The sequence below is a fragment of the Oncorhynchus mykiss genome, chromosome 30, assembly GCF_013265735.2.
Source record: "Oncorhynchus mykiss isolate Arlee chromosome 30, USDA_OmykA_1.1, whole genome shotgun sequence".
Classification (NCBI taxonomy): domain Eukaryota; kingdom Metazoa; phylum Chordata; class Actinopteri; order Salmoniformes; family Salmonidae; genus Oncorhynchus; species Oncorhynchus mykiss.
Genome location: NC_050570.1, coordinates 34,832,386 through 34,848,232, shown reverse-complemented (window position 1 = coordinate 34,848,232; position 15,847 = coordinate 34,832,386). Strand labels below are relative to the sequence as shown.

The 15,847-nt window shown below is 42.2% G+C and overlaps 1 protein-coding gene across 3 annotated transcripts in view; it reads right to left on the bottom strand.

The window, feature by feature from the left end:
- Positions 1-11,959: 11,959 nt before the first annotated feature.
- LOC110521751 (myosin light chain kinase family member 4) overlaps positions 11,960-15,847 on the bottom strand; it is a 59,464-nt gene continuing 55,576 nt past the window's right edge. For all 3 annotated transcript variants that reach the window (XM_021599591.2, XM_036969064.1, XM_021599590.2), the window contains 9 exons: positions 15,683-15,776; positions 14,940-15,049; positions 14,535-14,676; positions 13,708-13,778; positions 13,460-13,588; positions 13,091-13,243; positions 12,881-12,959; positions 12,610-12,660; positions 11,960-12,479 (listed from right to left, as the gene is read on the bottom strand). In XM_021599591.2, coding sequence (XP_021455266.2) covers positions 12,417-12,479; positions 12,610-12,660; positions 12,881-12,959; positions 13,091-13,243; positions 13,460-13,588; positions 13,708-13,778; positions 14,535-14,676; positions 14,940-15,049; positions 15,683-15,776 — 892 coding nt within the window. In that variant the 3' untranslated portion in view covers positions 11,960-12,416. The remainder of the gene's footprint in view (positions 12,480-12,609; positions 12,661-12,880; positions 12,960-13,090; positions 13,244-13,459; positions 13,589-13,707; positions 13,779-14,534; positions 14,677-14,939; positions 15,050-15,682; positions 15,777-15,847) is intronic.

The following is a 15,847-nucleotide window of genomic DNA, read 5'->3' as shown; positions in this document are numbered from 1 at the left end:
CACTCTTCCTATTTTCAAGCATGATGGTGGCTGCATCATGGGTATGCTTGTCATTGGCAAGGACTAGGGAGTTTTTTATTTTTTTTATAAAAAGAGACGAAATAGAGCTAAGCACAGGCAAAATCCTGGATGAAAACCTGGTTCAATCTGCTTTCCAACAGCCACTGGGAGACTAATTCACATTTCAGCAGGTCAATAACCTAAAACACAGTGGTGGAAAAAGTGCACTATTGTCATACCCAGTAAAAAACTACTTGAGTAAAAGTCCAAAAGTATTTGGTTTTAAAAATACTTAAGTGTCAAAGGTAAATGCAATTGCTAAAATATCAAATGTAAAAGTATAAATCATTTCAAATTCCTTATATTAAGCAAGCCAGATGTTACAATTGTATTGTTTTTTGTTAGCTTGCAGATAGCTAGGGGCACACTCCAACACTAAGTTACAAAGCATTTGTGTTAATGAGTCCACCAGATCAGAGGCAGTAGGGATGATCAGGGATGTTCTCCTGATAAGGGGGTGAATTGGACCATTTTCCTGTCCTGCTAAGCAATCAAAATGTAACAAGTACTTTGGGTGTCAGGGGAAATACATGGAGTGAAAAGTACTTTTATTTTCTTTAGGAATGTAGTGAAGTAAAAGTAGTTAAATATAGAAATAGTAAAGTACAGATACCCCCCAAAAAATACAACAGTAGTACTTTAAAGTATTTTTACACCACTGCTAAAACACAATGCCAAATATGCACTAGAGTTGCTTACCAAGACGACATGAAATGTTCCTGAGTGGCCTAGTTGACTTACATCGGCTTGAAAATCTATGGCCAGACTTGAACATGGCTGTCTAGCAATGATCAACAACCAACATCTTTATCCTCCTTGTAGGGACATTTATTTTGCAGCACAGACTAATCCCATGAGACCATTTCTGCATTCCAAATGGAACCTTATTACCTGCATACGGGATTCTACAGAAGTCATGCAAATTGGAGGTTGTAAAAAAAAGCATCAGCACACGTCTTGCAGTATGTCAGATAGACGTATCTACTTCTCACACCCTTTGCTTGTATTGTATCCTTGAAATATTTACCTGAACTCCTTACCACCCCCACTAAATACAGGCAATAGGTTACATCACCTCATTCTGCATCAGAAAGTAGGCTGGCCCTCTCTTCTTGTAGATCAACGCACTGCTCTCTTTTTTGTTTATAAGGCCCTCTTGTGCAAACTTCCCTCATACCTTACTTGATTGTTAAATTGCAGACATGCGAGTCACCAGACCTTATCACAGGGAAGGCTAACTCTGGAGATCCCTTCCATCTCCACTGAGTTGGGTAGATTTGCTTTAATTCCACCTCACATGTGGAATGAACTCCAAAGCACTCCAACATTTGAGAAATTGATGCCCCTAGGGCAGGGGTATTCAACTATTATCCTATAAGGTCTGGAACCTAGTTTTGTGTTCTACCTGATAAGTTTCCCATTTAATTGGAACATTTGGGGTGACAGAAAATACCTTACAGGGCAATCAAATACACTGAGCAAATATCATATCCCTTATTCATCTGAGTAAAATGTGACCTTGTCTGAAAACATCTGTTCCCACAGTTAATCGGTGTCTCAGTCTGTGTCCAAAATGATAACCTATTTAGTGCACTGCTCTGGTCAAAAGTACCACATAGGGAATAGGGTGCAACAGTTTGCAGGATGCAACCTCAGTCTGTCGGTGATATTATGAAAGCGCTCACTCTGACTTCCCCGAGTGCATTGCACAGCGTGATGACCGATAAAATTCCATTACACCTAAATGTAAACACCGTCTCATTGGCTTTCCAAATAAAAACCACCTGCCTGGGGTCCTGAGAACCACAGAGGCTGTCCATCCACCCTTTCCGATCAAAAGGGAAAAGCTTAGAGCATTCATTTTTCCTGTGGTTTGATCTTTTCATCTCACTTCCTGCCTGTGTGTGTCTCACTGTGTGTGGCTAGGTATGTGAACCTCACTGTGTGTGTTTCATTGTATATCTGTTGGTATGTGAGTCTCACTGTGTGTGTGTCTTGCTGAGGAGAGGAGAGAAGCCCTTAACACCCTTACACCCTTGTGTGTGTGTGTGTGTGTGTGTGTGTGTGTGTGTGTGTGTGTGTGTGTGTGTGTGTGTGTGTGTGTGTGTGTGTGTGTGTGTGTGTGTGTGTGTGTGTGTGTGTGTGTGTGTGTGTGTGTGTGTGTGTGTGTGTGTGTGTGTGTGTGTGTGTGTGCGCGCGCGCGCGCGCGCGCGCATGTTTGTTTGTGTTTGTAACTGTGTTGGCCACCCAAGTCTTCAGGCAGATAACCGCCCTCAGCTTCCTAACCGCCCTCAGCTGCTAAAATATTTACAACCCTCACCTCATATCAGACATATGATAAACTACCACGTATACTCACATTTTCAGCTCAAATCAATTCATGCTAACTTTAATGAACAAAATATCAATAGTTCTAGTGCTAAAAATGCTGCACAAGAGGGGGTGCTGCTATTGGTAATGACATGTGACAAGCACGCCCATGTTCTGTGGTGGTCTCTCTCTGTCTCCTTCAGAGAGAATCCCCATGCTCTCTGTTTGTTGTGTTAAGCTCCAGCAAGTCCAGCTGGTTTTGATTCCACTCTCTAAGATCGCAGAGTAAAAGAGTGTGTGTGCACGTGCGTGTGTGTGGGGGTAGAGGATCTCTCTTTTTCTCTCGGGTCTCAAATGTAGTTTCTCACCAATTTGGCGTTGGGCCCCTGACAAGTGCTGGGTGTGGGTGTTCTGGGCGGCTGTCACACAGATATCCAGTAAGCCCTGCCCCCTAAAGCCTCAGACTCCTGAGGGCCGATGAGAGAAGAGAGGAGAGGGGAGGGGAGTAGATATGTGCTGTACTGACATGAATGCGCAATACCCCACTGTGCACTCCACACCATTTCAGCATGGAAATGTGGGTAATATTTGGTAGAGGCGTTGATCAATGAGATTTCATGTTTTATTCATTGTCACATACACCGGATAGGTGCAGTAAAATGTGTTATTTTACAGGGTCAGCCATAGTAGTACGGCGCCCCTCGAGCAAATGAGGGTTAAGTGGCTTGCTCAAGGGCACATTGATCGATTTTTCACCTTTTTATTCACCAACTAAAAAAGACAGCGAGAGGAATGTTGAATTTTTTGGTTTAGTTGTCATCAACACGTGTTATCACTGCGCTTTCAACCAATACACTTTGATTTTGTTTTGATTTAAAAGCTTAGCAAAGGCCTAGATCAGATCAAGAGTTAACAGACGATAGCCGACACCCGCATAGCTGGTACTTTGGTGGTGTGGGAGGTGTAACAGCTGTCAAATCAGAGCGTGTGGTCATTGCCATAAAGCCACGCCCGCCCCAATCCCAGCCACTTGTGTTAAAAGTTCAGAATGAAAAAGTGTAGGCTATACAGAAATAATGCTCAAATTGGAAGTCATTAAACAAAATAATGAGGATTTCTGTCAGGCTAATCGGGGGTGTAGATTGATGTAGATCTGTTCGAACTTGCAAATAAAAACAAACAAAATCAAATTGTATTTGTATTTGTCAGAAATACAACAGTGAAATGCTTACTTACAAGCCCTTAACCAACAATGCAGTTTTAAGAAAGAATAAGCATTGGGACAGTATTTACTGAATTAAATTGTAAACAATCAATTAAAATGTAAATTAAAAAAAATATTTTTTGGGGGAAAAATAACAAAAAACTAGAGAGCAACAATAAAATAATAGTAACGAGGCTATATACAGGGGGTACCGTTACAGAGTCAATGTGCGGGGGCCCAGGGTTAGTCGAGGTAATTGAGGTAATATGTACATGTAAGTAGAGGTAGAGTAACTATGCATAGTGTTTGGACCATGACAGTTTGTTGGTGATGTGGAAACCAAGGAATTTAAAACTCTCAACCTGCTCCACTACAGCCCCATCGATGGGAGTGCTCGGCCCACCTTTTCCTGTAGTCCACAATCATTTCCTTTGTCTTGATCACGTTGAGGTCTCTGACCTCCTCCCATTAGGCTGTCTCATCGTTGTCGGTGATCAGGCCTACCACTGTTGTGTCATCTGCAAACTTAATGATGGTGTTGGATTAGTGCTTGGCCACGCAGTCAAGGGTGAACAGGGAGTACAGGGAGGGACTGTGCACACACCCCCGAGGGGACCGCGTGTTGAGGATCAGCGTGGCAGATGTGTTGTTACATATCCTTACCACCTGGGGGCGGCCCGTCAGGAAGTCCAGGATCCAGTTGCAAAGAGAAGTGTTTAATCCCAGGGTCCTTAGTTTATTGATGAGCTTTGAGGGCACTATGGTGTTGAACGCTGAGCTGTAGTCAATTAATACATTCTCACGTAGATGTTCTTTTTGTCCAGGTGGGAAAGGGCAGTGTGGAGTGCAATAGAGATTGCACCATCTGTGGATCTGTTAGGGCGGTATGCAAATTGCAGTTGGTCTAGGGTTTCTGGGATAATGATAATGATAATGGTGTAAATAAGGCTGCATGGGATTTCTCTTAATACGACTCTGTGCAGCCAATGCCGATGTCTACATTAGGTATAACGCTGGCAGACTCTCTAAAGCAGTTCCACCTCAGACACCATCAAATCAACCGTTATTCGGGTGTCGGGTTAGCACGGATCTGATACAATCTAGCCCAAAGTTCAAATGGGAAGACAATGTCAGATATTTTGTATTTATACAACAACGTAATGTTATCGCTGTACTTCATCTAATAGCACAACAAAACCCGGATTGCAGTTGAGATCACATGAAAAGTACATAGTGCAAGTGATCAATGCTGTTTGAGATTCTGGGCATATTATAATAGAAATGGTGGTGATCTCTTTTGCATTCTATCTCGAACATGCATACTTTATATGATTACATAAGAAGACATTATAGTTACAGTAACCTCAAAATGTGAGTGTGTCACTATTTCCAAGGTTGAATAAATACTGTTACATTAGTTTGCAAGATAGCCTTCATGTTAGGCTATTTACTGTATATCACAAGTAGTAATTAATTGTGTTTGGTTGAGAACACAACCAACAATCTAAATGTAGAAAATAAGACAAAATCAAATGAAACTTCCTTTAAAGTGAATTTAAAGTTTGATTTGATTTAGTATTATTCTTTAACTTAGATTTTTGGTTGAGATGATGATGTGAATCCAACATACCAGACTGGGTCATTGGCACAGATGGAACTATCCAAGCAGAAGATGCATCTCCTTCAAGTGTTGACATTTGGTTGAATTGACAACCAAACACAATTCAACACCCAGTTTGTCTACAAAAAATAATAACTAATATGATGGATTGACATCATATATATATATCTTTTTTTTTTCTCCATCAATCTACACACAATACACCATAATGACAAAGCAAAAACTGTTGATTTTTTTTGTTTTTGCTACAAGCTTGGCACACCATGCGTTATAACTGTTTATGCTTTGTCATTATGGTGTATTGCGTGTAGATTGATGAAAAAAAATAAAAAAAAATCGAATCAATTTTAGAACAAGGCTGTAACGTAACAAATGTGGAAAAAGTCAAAGGGTCTGAATACTTTCAGAATGCACCGTATGAGTTGTAAAGGATGGTAACATTTCATTTGGTCCGTTAAACCGACCCTTTGGAATGACTTCAATAGCAACAGTGAATGTTATTACTATACTATTATTATAGAGTAGTCAGTCACAAATTTCAAAGCTAAGCAAGGCTTGGTTAAAACCTTGGCTGGGAGATCAAATTAATAGCTCTAGAAAGATCAACTCTGCAGTAGGCATTGCTGCCCAGCCTATTGTTTATTTTTCTGATATTGTATGTAACGTTGAAAATCTGACTTTGTTTCAAAGGTACAAATTTAACATACACCTTACTGCTATTAACCCATACAACACATTGAATCACATTTTCCCTGCAAGACATGTAAAAACAGATCGCACCATAGACAGTTAGTGAGTTTCACGTTTGGGGAAGCTTACAATTTATCCCACTATTTCAACCTATCTGCGTGCCAGTTACGATTATTTTTATATGCCTATGTCCATGGAACACTCATTTCAATAGTAGCGTTTTCTTTTCTCTAAAGCCTTATTGTCTCGTGTAGGTAGTAGGCCTATAACTTCTCTCCTCATCTAAGTAAAATACATAGGCCTAAAGCTGACAAATTAAAAACAGTATAAAATATTCTGACGAAAATGCAGGTTCCTTCAATCACATTAATCTCTCTAAACCCCTTTCTATCGGCAACATTATATCAATTTAGCAGATTGGGGTGCTCACGCGCTCCCTCAACTGTATCAGGGCTGAGAAACCAGACACATGCGCATCAATTTACTTTAGGAGAAGCCAGAATCCGAACAGTGCGCTGTGCACCCGCCAACTTTCCTTTCCAATTCGCAAAGGTCCGAAACCAAAGATCCTTATGTTATGACGAGATTGTTTCTATTTCCACCCTAACAATGCGAGTCATTGTCCCAAAGCCAGGTGACAAGCTTAGGTCTGCATATTATGCCCATAGAAACACATTGGGTTTATTCAGGACAGAATTTGGCGAGAGTGAGAGCTCTAGATTCGCCTCTTCCTCTTTGCTGAAACTGTGGAGAAAAACAGCGCCCCTCTGTCTTACCATATGTAACCCATGTATCTGACGCTTTCTGTCCAGATAAAGTATGACATGCCATACTCCTTCTGTCCAGACAGCATCAGATACATGGTCTACACATACGGGAGGCGCTGTTTCGCTCACTCTGATGATTTATCTGAGATTGATGCGTCTTTCTCTCGGTGCGCACCTCGGTCAAATGATCAATATTTCATTATTTTATTTGGACAAGCAAGGAGGTATGGTAGGGCGGGCCAGGCCCCCTAAGGACAGCGAATGAACACCCCCCCCCCACACTACTGTACAAACCGACAATCGGTTTGGTGATTTTTCTCCTTGCCTGTCAGGAGCGACTCCTACCTGGCTGACCTCACGGAAAGTAATGCACACCAGGTGAAACGCAGTGAGAAAGAAGGAGGCAGAAAGAAAAAAAGGACAGAGGACAAAAGAAAGGAGTGGTGGTTCTTTTGTCCTACAGACCCTGGAACTAAATGTGAGTGTAGGTACAACATGTGATTTCTTTGGCTTCTCCTGAGTCCTCTTCTCACCCTGAAGCAGCTGCTGTGTGTAAAGCCCCGCTATATCAGGCTGGACACTCATTATACATGAATAAACACATCAGGTAGATTTCATTAAAATCAATTAGAGTTCATTTGTTTATGTTTCAAGGGTGACTGATTTCGTTTTTGATGTCGGTAGAAATGGATCAGATTCCACAGTTTAGCTATAGGCATATTGGAACCTCTCACACTGCTGGTTGACCACAGGGTGGCCGACCAGCTCTGTTCTATTCTTTGACCTACCAAATACACACACACACACTCTCTCTCTCTCTCTCTCTCTCTCTCTCCTCTCTCTCGCTCTCCCCTCTCTCTCTACACGATAAAAACGCCCCCATCAATCCCGCCATCCCTTCAGAGTTTATTTGTTCAGGTGAGCGTAGTGAAGTGAATATATTGGCTTCTCAGTTGGAGGGCCTAATTACGTCTAGAACCTGCAGCTTTCATCTTGCTCTGCGTGACACGCATATCCCGCCGCCGCATCGCTCAGGGCCTGGTTTTAAGGTAAATACCTGGAGGCAGGGCACAAGGAGCACTAGCAGCACACCCATGGTAAGAAGTCAGGTCCTGCGGTCTAATCATGAGCCCACCACAGGCATCAAGCAGAGGTTAGACCTGTAGGTTTGTTGTATAGGATCGTGTACTGTAGGCCTAATAGAAAGTTATAGTCTAGCCACCGTCTCACTTTTGTCCTATTGGACCAGCATCAGGTCTGACCAGCCAAGACATTTACCCCTTAGGCCAGGTTTTCCCAAACTCGGTCCTGGGGCCCCCTTGGGTGCACGTTTTGGTTTTTGTCCTAGCACTACACAGATGTGACAAATAACCAGCTTCTCATCAAGCTTTGAATATTTGAACCAGCTGCGTAGTGCTAGGGTAAAAAAAACTAAACGTGTACCCAGGAGTGGCCTCAGGACCGAGTTTGGGAAACTATATGTTTCACAATGATTAAGTCTGTGGGGTGAATAAAAAAAGGTACATCTAAATAGGCATTGAAGAAGTAGTGTTAATGGTTTTGTTATAGCCCCTATCCAGAGAATATGTAAAGGGTCCATAAACAGCCCATGCAACTACCTCATCCCCATACTGTATTTATTTATTTATCTTGCTCCTTTGCACCCCAGTATCTCTACTTGCACATTAATATTCTGCACATCTACCATTCCAGTGTTTAATTGCTATACTGTAATTACTTCTCCACCATGGCCTATTTATTGCCTTACCTCCCTTGTCTTACCTCATTTGCACTCACTGTATGTAGACTTTTATTTTTTCTACTGTATTATTGACTGTATGTTTGTTTATTCCAGGTGTAACTCTGTTGTTGTATGTGTCGAACTGCTGTGCTTTATCTTGGCCAGGTCGCAGTTGTAAATGAGAACTTGTTCTCAACTAGCCTACCTGGTTAAATAAAGGTGAAATAAAATACCATTTTAAAAATGTGTTTTCTCCATATTTAGGCAACTTGTCTTACTGTAGCCTATGTCGTCTTCAAAAAGAGATATAAAATACTAGAAATATGGTGTTGATTCACCAGGGACTATCAAAGCAATATGATGTGGACCTTAAACAAATCAAGCATGAGCCGCACTGCTTGAAATATGGGGCTGCCTCAGTCAGTATGAGGGTTGATTGTTGCCGTCTAATACTGCTCTCTGGTGGCCAGTATGAGACATAAACAAAAGTCTCCAAATGATTACTGATTGATATGCCCTGTACAACAGGCATCCCACAGGGATACAAAAGAGGGGAAAGTTTGGTTGTGATTCAGCAGTTTTTCTCTTGTTATTTCAGTCACTCAAATAGCCCATGTCAGCAAAACATTTTTAGATTCATAAATTAGTCTAGCGGCCAGCTATCTGAACTTGGTCAAATTACCGACCATGGGCCCCCATTGATTTTTTTACTCACTCAAATATCCTATTAAAAACTGTAAACATTTCCCTCAACCCTATGGCAAAATTTGCAAAATTGCAGGAAATTAACTCTAAACCTATATTTTTTCTCTCCGCTGTTAAAAGGGTGATGCTAAAATGTTTTGCTCGCAAGGTGGGGGAAACACAAGTTGCCCATCCCTGCTGTAGAAAATAGGAGGATTCTACTGCCTCACAATTTTCCATAACTCCTTTCAATGAACTTTCTCTATACTGTCAATTAAAGTATTGTTCACATTGTAGAGTAAAACCAGGAATAAATCATGTCAGGATTTTTATTTATTTATCTTTCTACATTTCTATCTAGGAATCATCACAGGAAAACAAACTTGGAAAAACAAATCGCGTATTTTGTAACAATTCACAACGCTTTTCCACTTTGAAAGGGTATAAAGAGAACAACTTGATATCATGGAGGGGACATCTGACCAAGAAATAATCTGACAATCAATATCTGACCAAATAATAATCAAGCCACTATCCATAGGTTGAGAATAGCGAGGCAATAATACACACATTTTTATTTTATTTAGATCTACAGTAGAATTCCTCAAACACTTCAAATGTAATCAGTAGAACACAAATAAATGAATAAACTCTTCTTTTATGTGTTTTATTCTCTCCTGGGTCTAATATACTACTATATACCCTTCTCATGGACGCTAAGCCTTGCGTTTCAAGTAAAATCTGTTTAGGAACCAAGACAACTCATGAACATAAATTCTAACTTCAGAGCCTGGTCCCAGATCAGTTTGTGCTCTTGCCAACTTCATTGCTGTCAGTGTCAAGCTAATTATAATTGACATGACAATGAGTGACAAGAAGTTGGTGTGAGAGCACAAATAGACTGGCACTGGTTGAATCAGCGTTGTTTCCATGTAATTTCAACCCCAAAAATCTATGTGATGATGTTGAATCAACATGTAAAACTGTATGGAACAAAAATATAAACGCAACGTGCAAAAAATGTCAACAATTTCACTGATTTACAGTTCATATAGGGAAGTAAGTTAATTCAAAATAATAAATTCAACCCTAATCTATGTATTTCACATGACTGGGCAGGGGCGCAGCCATGGGCGGGCCTGGGAGGGCATAGGCCCGCCCACTGGGGAGTCAGGCCCAGCAAATCAGAATTAGTTTTTCCCCACAAAAGGCCATTATTAAAGACAGAAATACTCCTTAGTTTCATCAGCTGTCTGTGTGGCTGTTCCCAAACAATCCCGCAGGTGAGGAAGCCAGATGTGGAGGTCCTTGACTGTTACATGTGGTCTGCGGTTTTAAGACCGGTTGGACATACTGCCAAATTCTCTAAAACGACGTTGGATGTGGTCATGGTAGAGAAATTAACATTCAGTTCTCTGGCAACAGCTCTGGTGGACATTCCTGCACTCGGCATGCCAATTGCACTCTTCCTCAAAACGTGAGACATATGTGGCATCGTGTTGTGTGACAAAACTGCACATTTTAGAGTGGCCATTTACTGTCCCTAGCACAAGGTGCACCTATTTTAGAACTTGTTTTCAGTTGGATTAACATTCCTAACAGCCTACCCGACCGCTCGGAGGCGACTGCATGGTCCTAAAGCACACCGTTGCCTGTTTAGTATCACATTCCAATGATAAAACTGGGGGGGACAAAAATGCAATTTCAGAATGTGGGGGGGACATGTCCCTTGTTTCAGCTCATGAAACATGGGACCATCACTTTACATGTTGTGTAAATATTTTTGTTCAGTATAATTGGATTTACGTTGTCAACGTGAGGGCATTTCGTCTTTTTTTCACCCAACTTTTAACATAAATCTTTTAATCTAAATAATTATTGAATTCACGTTAGTTGACAACTGAACCAAATGTAAATCAAAAGTCGAACTGACATCTGTGCCCAGTGGATGGCGACTAACTTCAGTGATAAACATGAATTATTCAAACATATAGGTAGTGTTCAGTAGTATGCCTTCATGGAAGGTGAGAGGGCTACTCCAAATGGCCAAAGCAAAGCAGGGTCAAAGGTCAAGCCAACAGCATGCAAGCACAGAGGTGGTTTTATAGTAAATCCACACCTGTGGTGCCAGGAGAAAGTAACGTTAGCAGCAATGGGAAGAGCAAATACTAAGGAATAATCTGTTAATGTTCCAATTTCAATCAATCAATACAACAAACTTCAAATGGGGCAAATGAAGAAGAAATGGACAGTATTGTCAAATGTAAAGAAGAAAAAAAGCACTCCTAACTCTAGAAGCTATGCTAGGAAAATAGGAGGAAAATAAATGCTCCCACACCAGATTTCTAATTCAAAACCTCTCAAATAAATAAAAAACGCACTGGCATGACAAGACTTGGTAAACTAGACCTATGATAAGGTATTTCACATCCACAGTATGCTGAAAATGTACATAAATAATATGATGGGGGTTCCGTTTGTACTCGATAGTGATCCATTAACGTTCAGGGCATGATGCTTATAACATGTGACTGTGCAAAATACCTTGATTAATTACACAAAACTGTTATGACGGTAGCCATCATATTAACACATGCGTTTCTTTATCAAGTAATGTCAAGTTTTAGGTAACCTTTACACCACATTCATTGCAATATGATAAATACTACATCAATACTGGATACAATTTCTACTGGGGGAAAACGGGCACTTTGCTATTTCACGCCACGCCTCATCTTTCATTCAGCAGGATGATGCCTTACTGGGTCCGAGGGGCTGTGCATGATGTCCTCTCAGACTAGAAGCCCTCCTCCTAAACCTCAGCCTGGGGGCTGCACATGTCCGCTCTGTCCCAACGGGGTTCTTTCAGTTACCCAACTGAAGCTAGGAGAGCAATACACTGGCCCATAAGGGGCATCCAGCTGCTGAACAAACAGTTGTTGGCCACCCCACCTGCAATCCCCTCTTCCCTTGTCGTGGCAAAGGTTCCTTCTTCTTGTGCTTGCAGGACTGAATGATCGCATGGTGAACCGCACGCCACTGTGGACATTGTTAGCTGGGTTTGTTAGCTGAGAGTCTTTGGTGATGTTGTGGCCAGAGTAACAGAGTGGGAGGGGGCTGGGGTTGGAGGTAGAAATGTAACCCTAAACTTCCTGCCGGCCTCACACCCTCCCATCTGTGGCGAGAGCTATAGCGAGCCGCGGTGCAAAGATAACGAATGCGAGGATGTGAGGCAGTGCAGAGAGTAGTGATCGAGTAGTCATACAGGTACAGCAGTGTTGGTCCAGGTTGGGCCCCGCCCCTGGCCCCAGTGTCAACAATAGGCACCTGCCCGTGTCATCATAAGGTGCCCACAGGGTCTTGGGAGTCCTTTTGGAGGGGAGAATCATTCTGGATGGGGGACTAAACCAATAGAAAAGAAAGACTGAATAAGCCCCTGATGTTTGGCACCTACAGTATATTTGTTAATATAGATGAAAGGAAAGTCAATAAGGTTTGTGAGCTGGTTGGCTGGGTGGTTTTGAGGGCTTACCGGTCTAGATTTTCGGGGAGGGTGAGGGTGCGTTGAGTGGCACTTATTTTTCTGTAAGAAAATGTACAGTGTGTTTACCATGTTAGTGTACTGTGATACAAATGGGTTAAATGCATCATACCAAACAAATCTCAAGGATGGAAAGTTTGTTTGTTTGTGTTTGTGTTTGTGTTTGTGTGTGTGTGTGTGTGTGTGTGTGTGTGTGTGTGTGTGTGTGTGTGTGTGTGTGTGTGTGTGTGTGTGTGTGTGTGTGTGTGTGTGTGTGTGTGACCTTCTGATGCAGGCGGTAGTGAAGATTACGGTCCGACAGCCAGGAATGTTTCAGTGACTGTGAGGCACTCATCCTCCAACTAGGGAACACACCCACAAACACACACACGCATGATTGAAACACACACTATCACAGGGATACACAGGTCTACAATTGAATAATAATACAACCTTAGACAGCGCACAAAAAGTAACACACAGTAACTTTTACCTATTGCTCTTGATCAGCAGGCGCGCAATGAAGTCTTTGGCCTCCTCAGAGATGTCGGTGAACTCCTCCTCCTCAAAGTTCCACTGACAGGCAAGGATGTTGTTCAGTGTCTCGTTGTCATCGTCACCAAGGAATGGAGACAGACCAGTCAGCCTGGAGGCACAGCGAGAGAGGTGAGCCACAGTGATGACATTGAGGATAAGTGATCACAAAAGCTCTGACAAAGGCTAGGAGGCTGAAACGTTAGCTATTAATACCATGCAAGCTCCGTTGCGCGGGAGCCTGCTTCCTTTGAATAGTGTTGTTTAGGTGTCAGCACATTGAATTAAAACCATGTCGCTGGAAATGTTATTGGTTATGAGGACTCACAGCATGTATGTGATGACCCCCAGACTCCACATGTCTGTGGGGAATGAGACAAATTCATAGTTGATGACTTCCGGAGCTAGGAATTCCGGCGTTCCAAAATTAACCCTCAACTTTTCCCTGGGCTTATACCTGAGACCGGGATGGAGGAGGGAATGAGGAGAGAAGAGTGGTAATAAGAACATGTAGAGAATGCCCCCAAAGAGAGACAGAGAAATAGACCATATATACTGTAGATATGTGTATCTTACCTTCTTGCAAGCCCAAAGTCTATTATTTTGATCTTGTTCGTAGCTCTGCTCACACACAGAATGTTCTCCGGCTAGGAAAGGACACAAAAGAGTGAGACAAAGAAACTAGCTGCCTATTCTAAGACAATGACCGAAAGGTGGTGATACAGGCAAGGTCTTCAATAAAGATAAATAGAGAGAAGTGCACAGGTGGAGGAGAAAATGGGAAAGAGATGGATCCTCAAAAAGTTCTACAGCTGCACCATCGAGAACATCCTGACCGCTTGCATCACCACCTGGTATGGCAACTGTTCGGCATCCGACCGTAAGGCGCTACAGAGGGTAGTGTGTACCTCACAGTACATCACTGGGGCCAAGCTTCCTGCCATCCAGAACCTATATACTGGGCGTGTCAGAGGAAGGGCCAAAAAATTGTCAAAGACTCCAGTCACCCAAGTCATAGACTGTTCTCTCTGCTACCGCATGGCAAGCGGTACCGGAAAGCCGAGTTTAGGTCCAAAAAACTCCTTAACAGCTTCTACCCACAAACCCATAAGACTGCTGAACAATTAATCAAATGGCCACCCAGACTATTTACATTTACCCCCCTCCCCCATATATAGCCTCGCTATTGTAAACTTATTGTGTTACTTTTTATTTTATTTAGTACTTCAGTTTATTTAGTAAATATTTTCAAAACTATATTTCTTGAACTGCGCTGTTGGTTAAGGGCTCGTAAGTAGGCAGTTCCCAGTAACTTCTACACCTGTTGCATTCGGGCGCATGTGACAAATAAAATGGGATTCGATTTGAATGGCAAATGAAGACCTAAAGTGTGTGTCATATACCTTGAGGTCGAGATGTAAGATGTACATCTTGTGCATGTACTGTAATCCCTCACAGATCTGTCTGATGAACAGCACCGTGTCCAGCTCTGTCAGGTTGTAGTTCTCGTCGATGATCCGGTCAAACAGCTCCCCTCCATCCACACTGTGTAGAGGTGAGAAATACAGTCACGCACATTCTGGATGGTAGAGCGGAGAGAGATCCCGTCACACACAGGAATATAGACCGGCGATATATGGTGTAGCGCAAAGAGGAGAAACACACACACTTTAGATACTTTCTTTGAATCTTCAAAATCACACTACAAACGGAAGGATTCAAACATTTCAAAGGCCACAGATACAAACTCATATATATATATATACCTGTATATATACAGAGAATAAGAGAGAGAGAGGGAGACCCACTATTCCATGACGAGGATGATGTCGTGGTGTGACTCGAAGGCAGCGTAGAGCTGGATCAGGTTGGCGTGATTGAGTTGGTTCATCACCTGGATCTCATTCTTCACCACGTCCTGGGAAACAGGCCAATACTTTAGAGACAGACAGAGAGACAGAGAGACAGAGAGACAGAGAGACAGAGAGACAGAGAGACAGAGAGACACCCACCCAACGAGGTCCGTTTTTGAGACCTACAGCACCACACAGAAACTTGAGCCAGCTACGGCTTTGAGCCTGGTTAACTACACTTTATGAATATCTGAAATGACAACGTAGCCATTCAGCGATGCACTGCCACAGACATCTGATGGCTATCTCATCTCACATATCACACTAAGCTGAGATGAGACTGACTCATGTGCCGTGAGTATTAGGGGGGATTAAGCTATATCTATTTAAAAATGTTTCTCTATTCTTTATGGCGTTGTGCTATTATAAAATATCCTTCCATCTTCATGGAGGGGACATTGGACACATACTGTACAACTGACATAATGGCCCCTTTCCAAATGGCACTGTACTCCCTATGTAGAGCATTGCTTTTGACCAGGGCCCTGATCAAAAGTAGTGCACTAGATAGGGAATGGGGTGTCATTTGGGACATGCGAATTCTTTACGACATATGCCATCGATTTCTGAAATATATACCTGGGAGGCCTCTATTAAAGTATCTGTTTCAGGTCTAATATTTAGATCAAGGTCTTTACCTTCTCTTTCTGGCTCCTGGCTTTGATAATCTTGGCAGCCAGCTTCAGTCCAGAAGAGTTCTCTACGCATTTATGGACTTGTCCAAAACGTCCCCTATGGACCCAAAGTCACAAACAGAGAAACACGTTCACAAACAGTGATTACACCCTGTTCTTTTTGTCTAG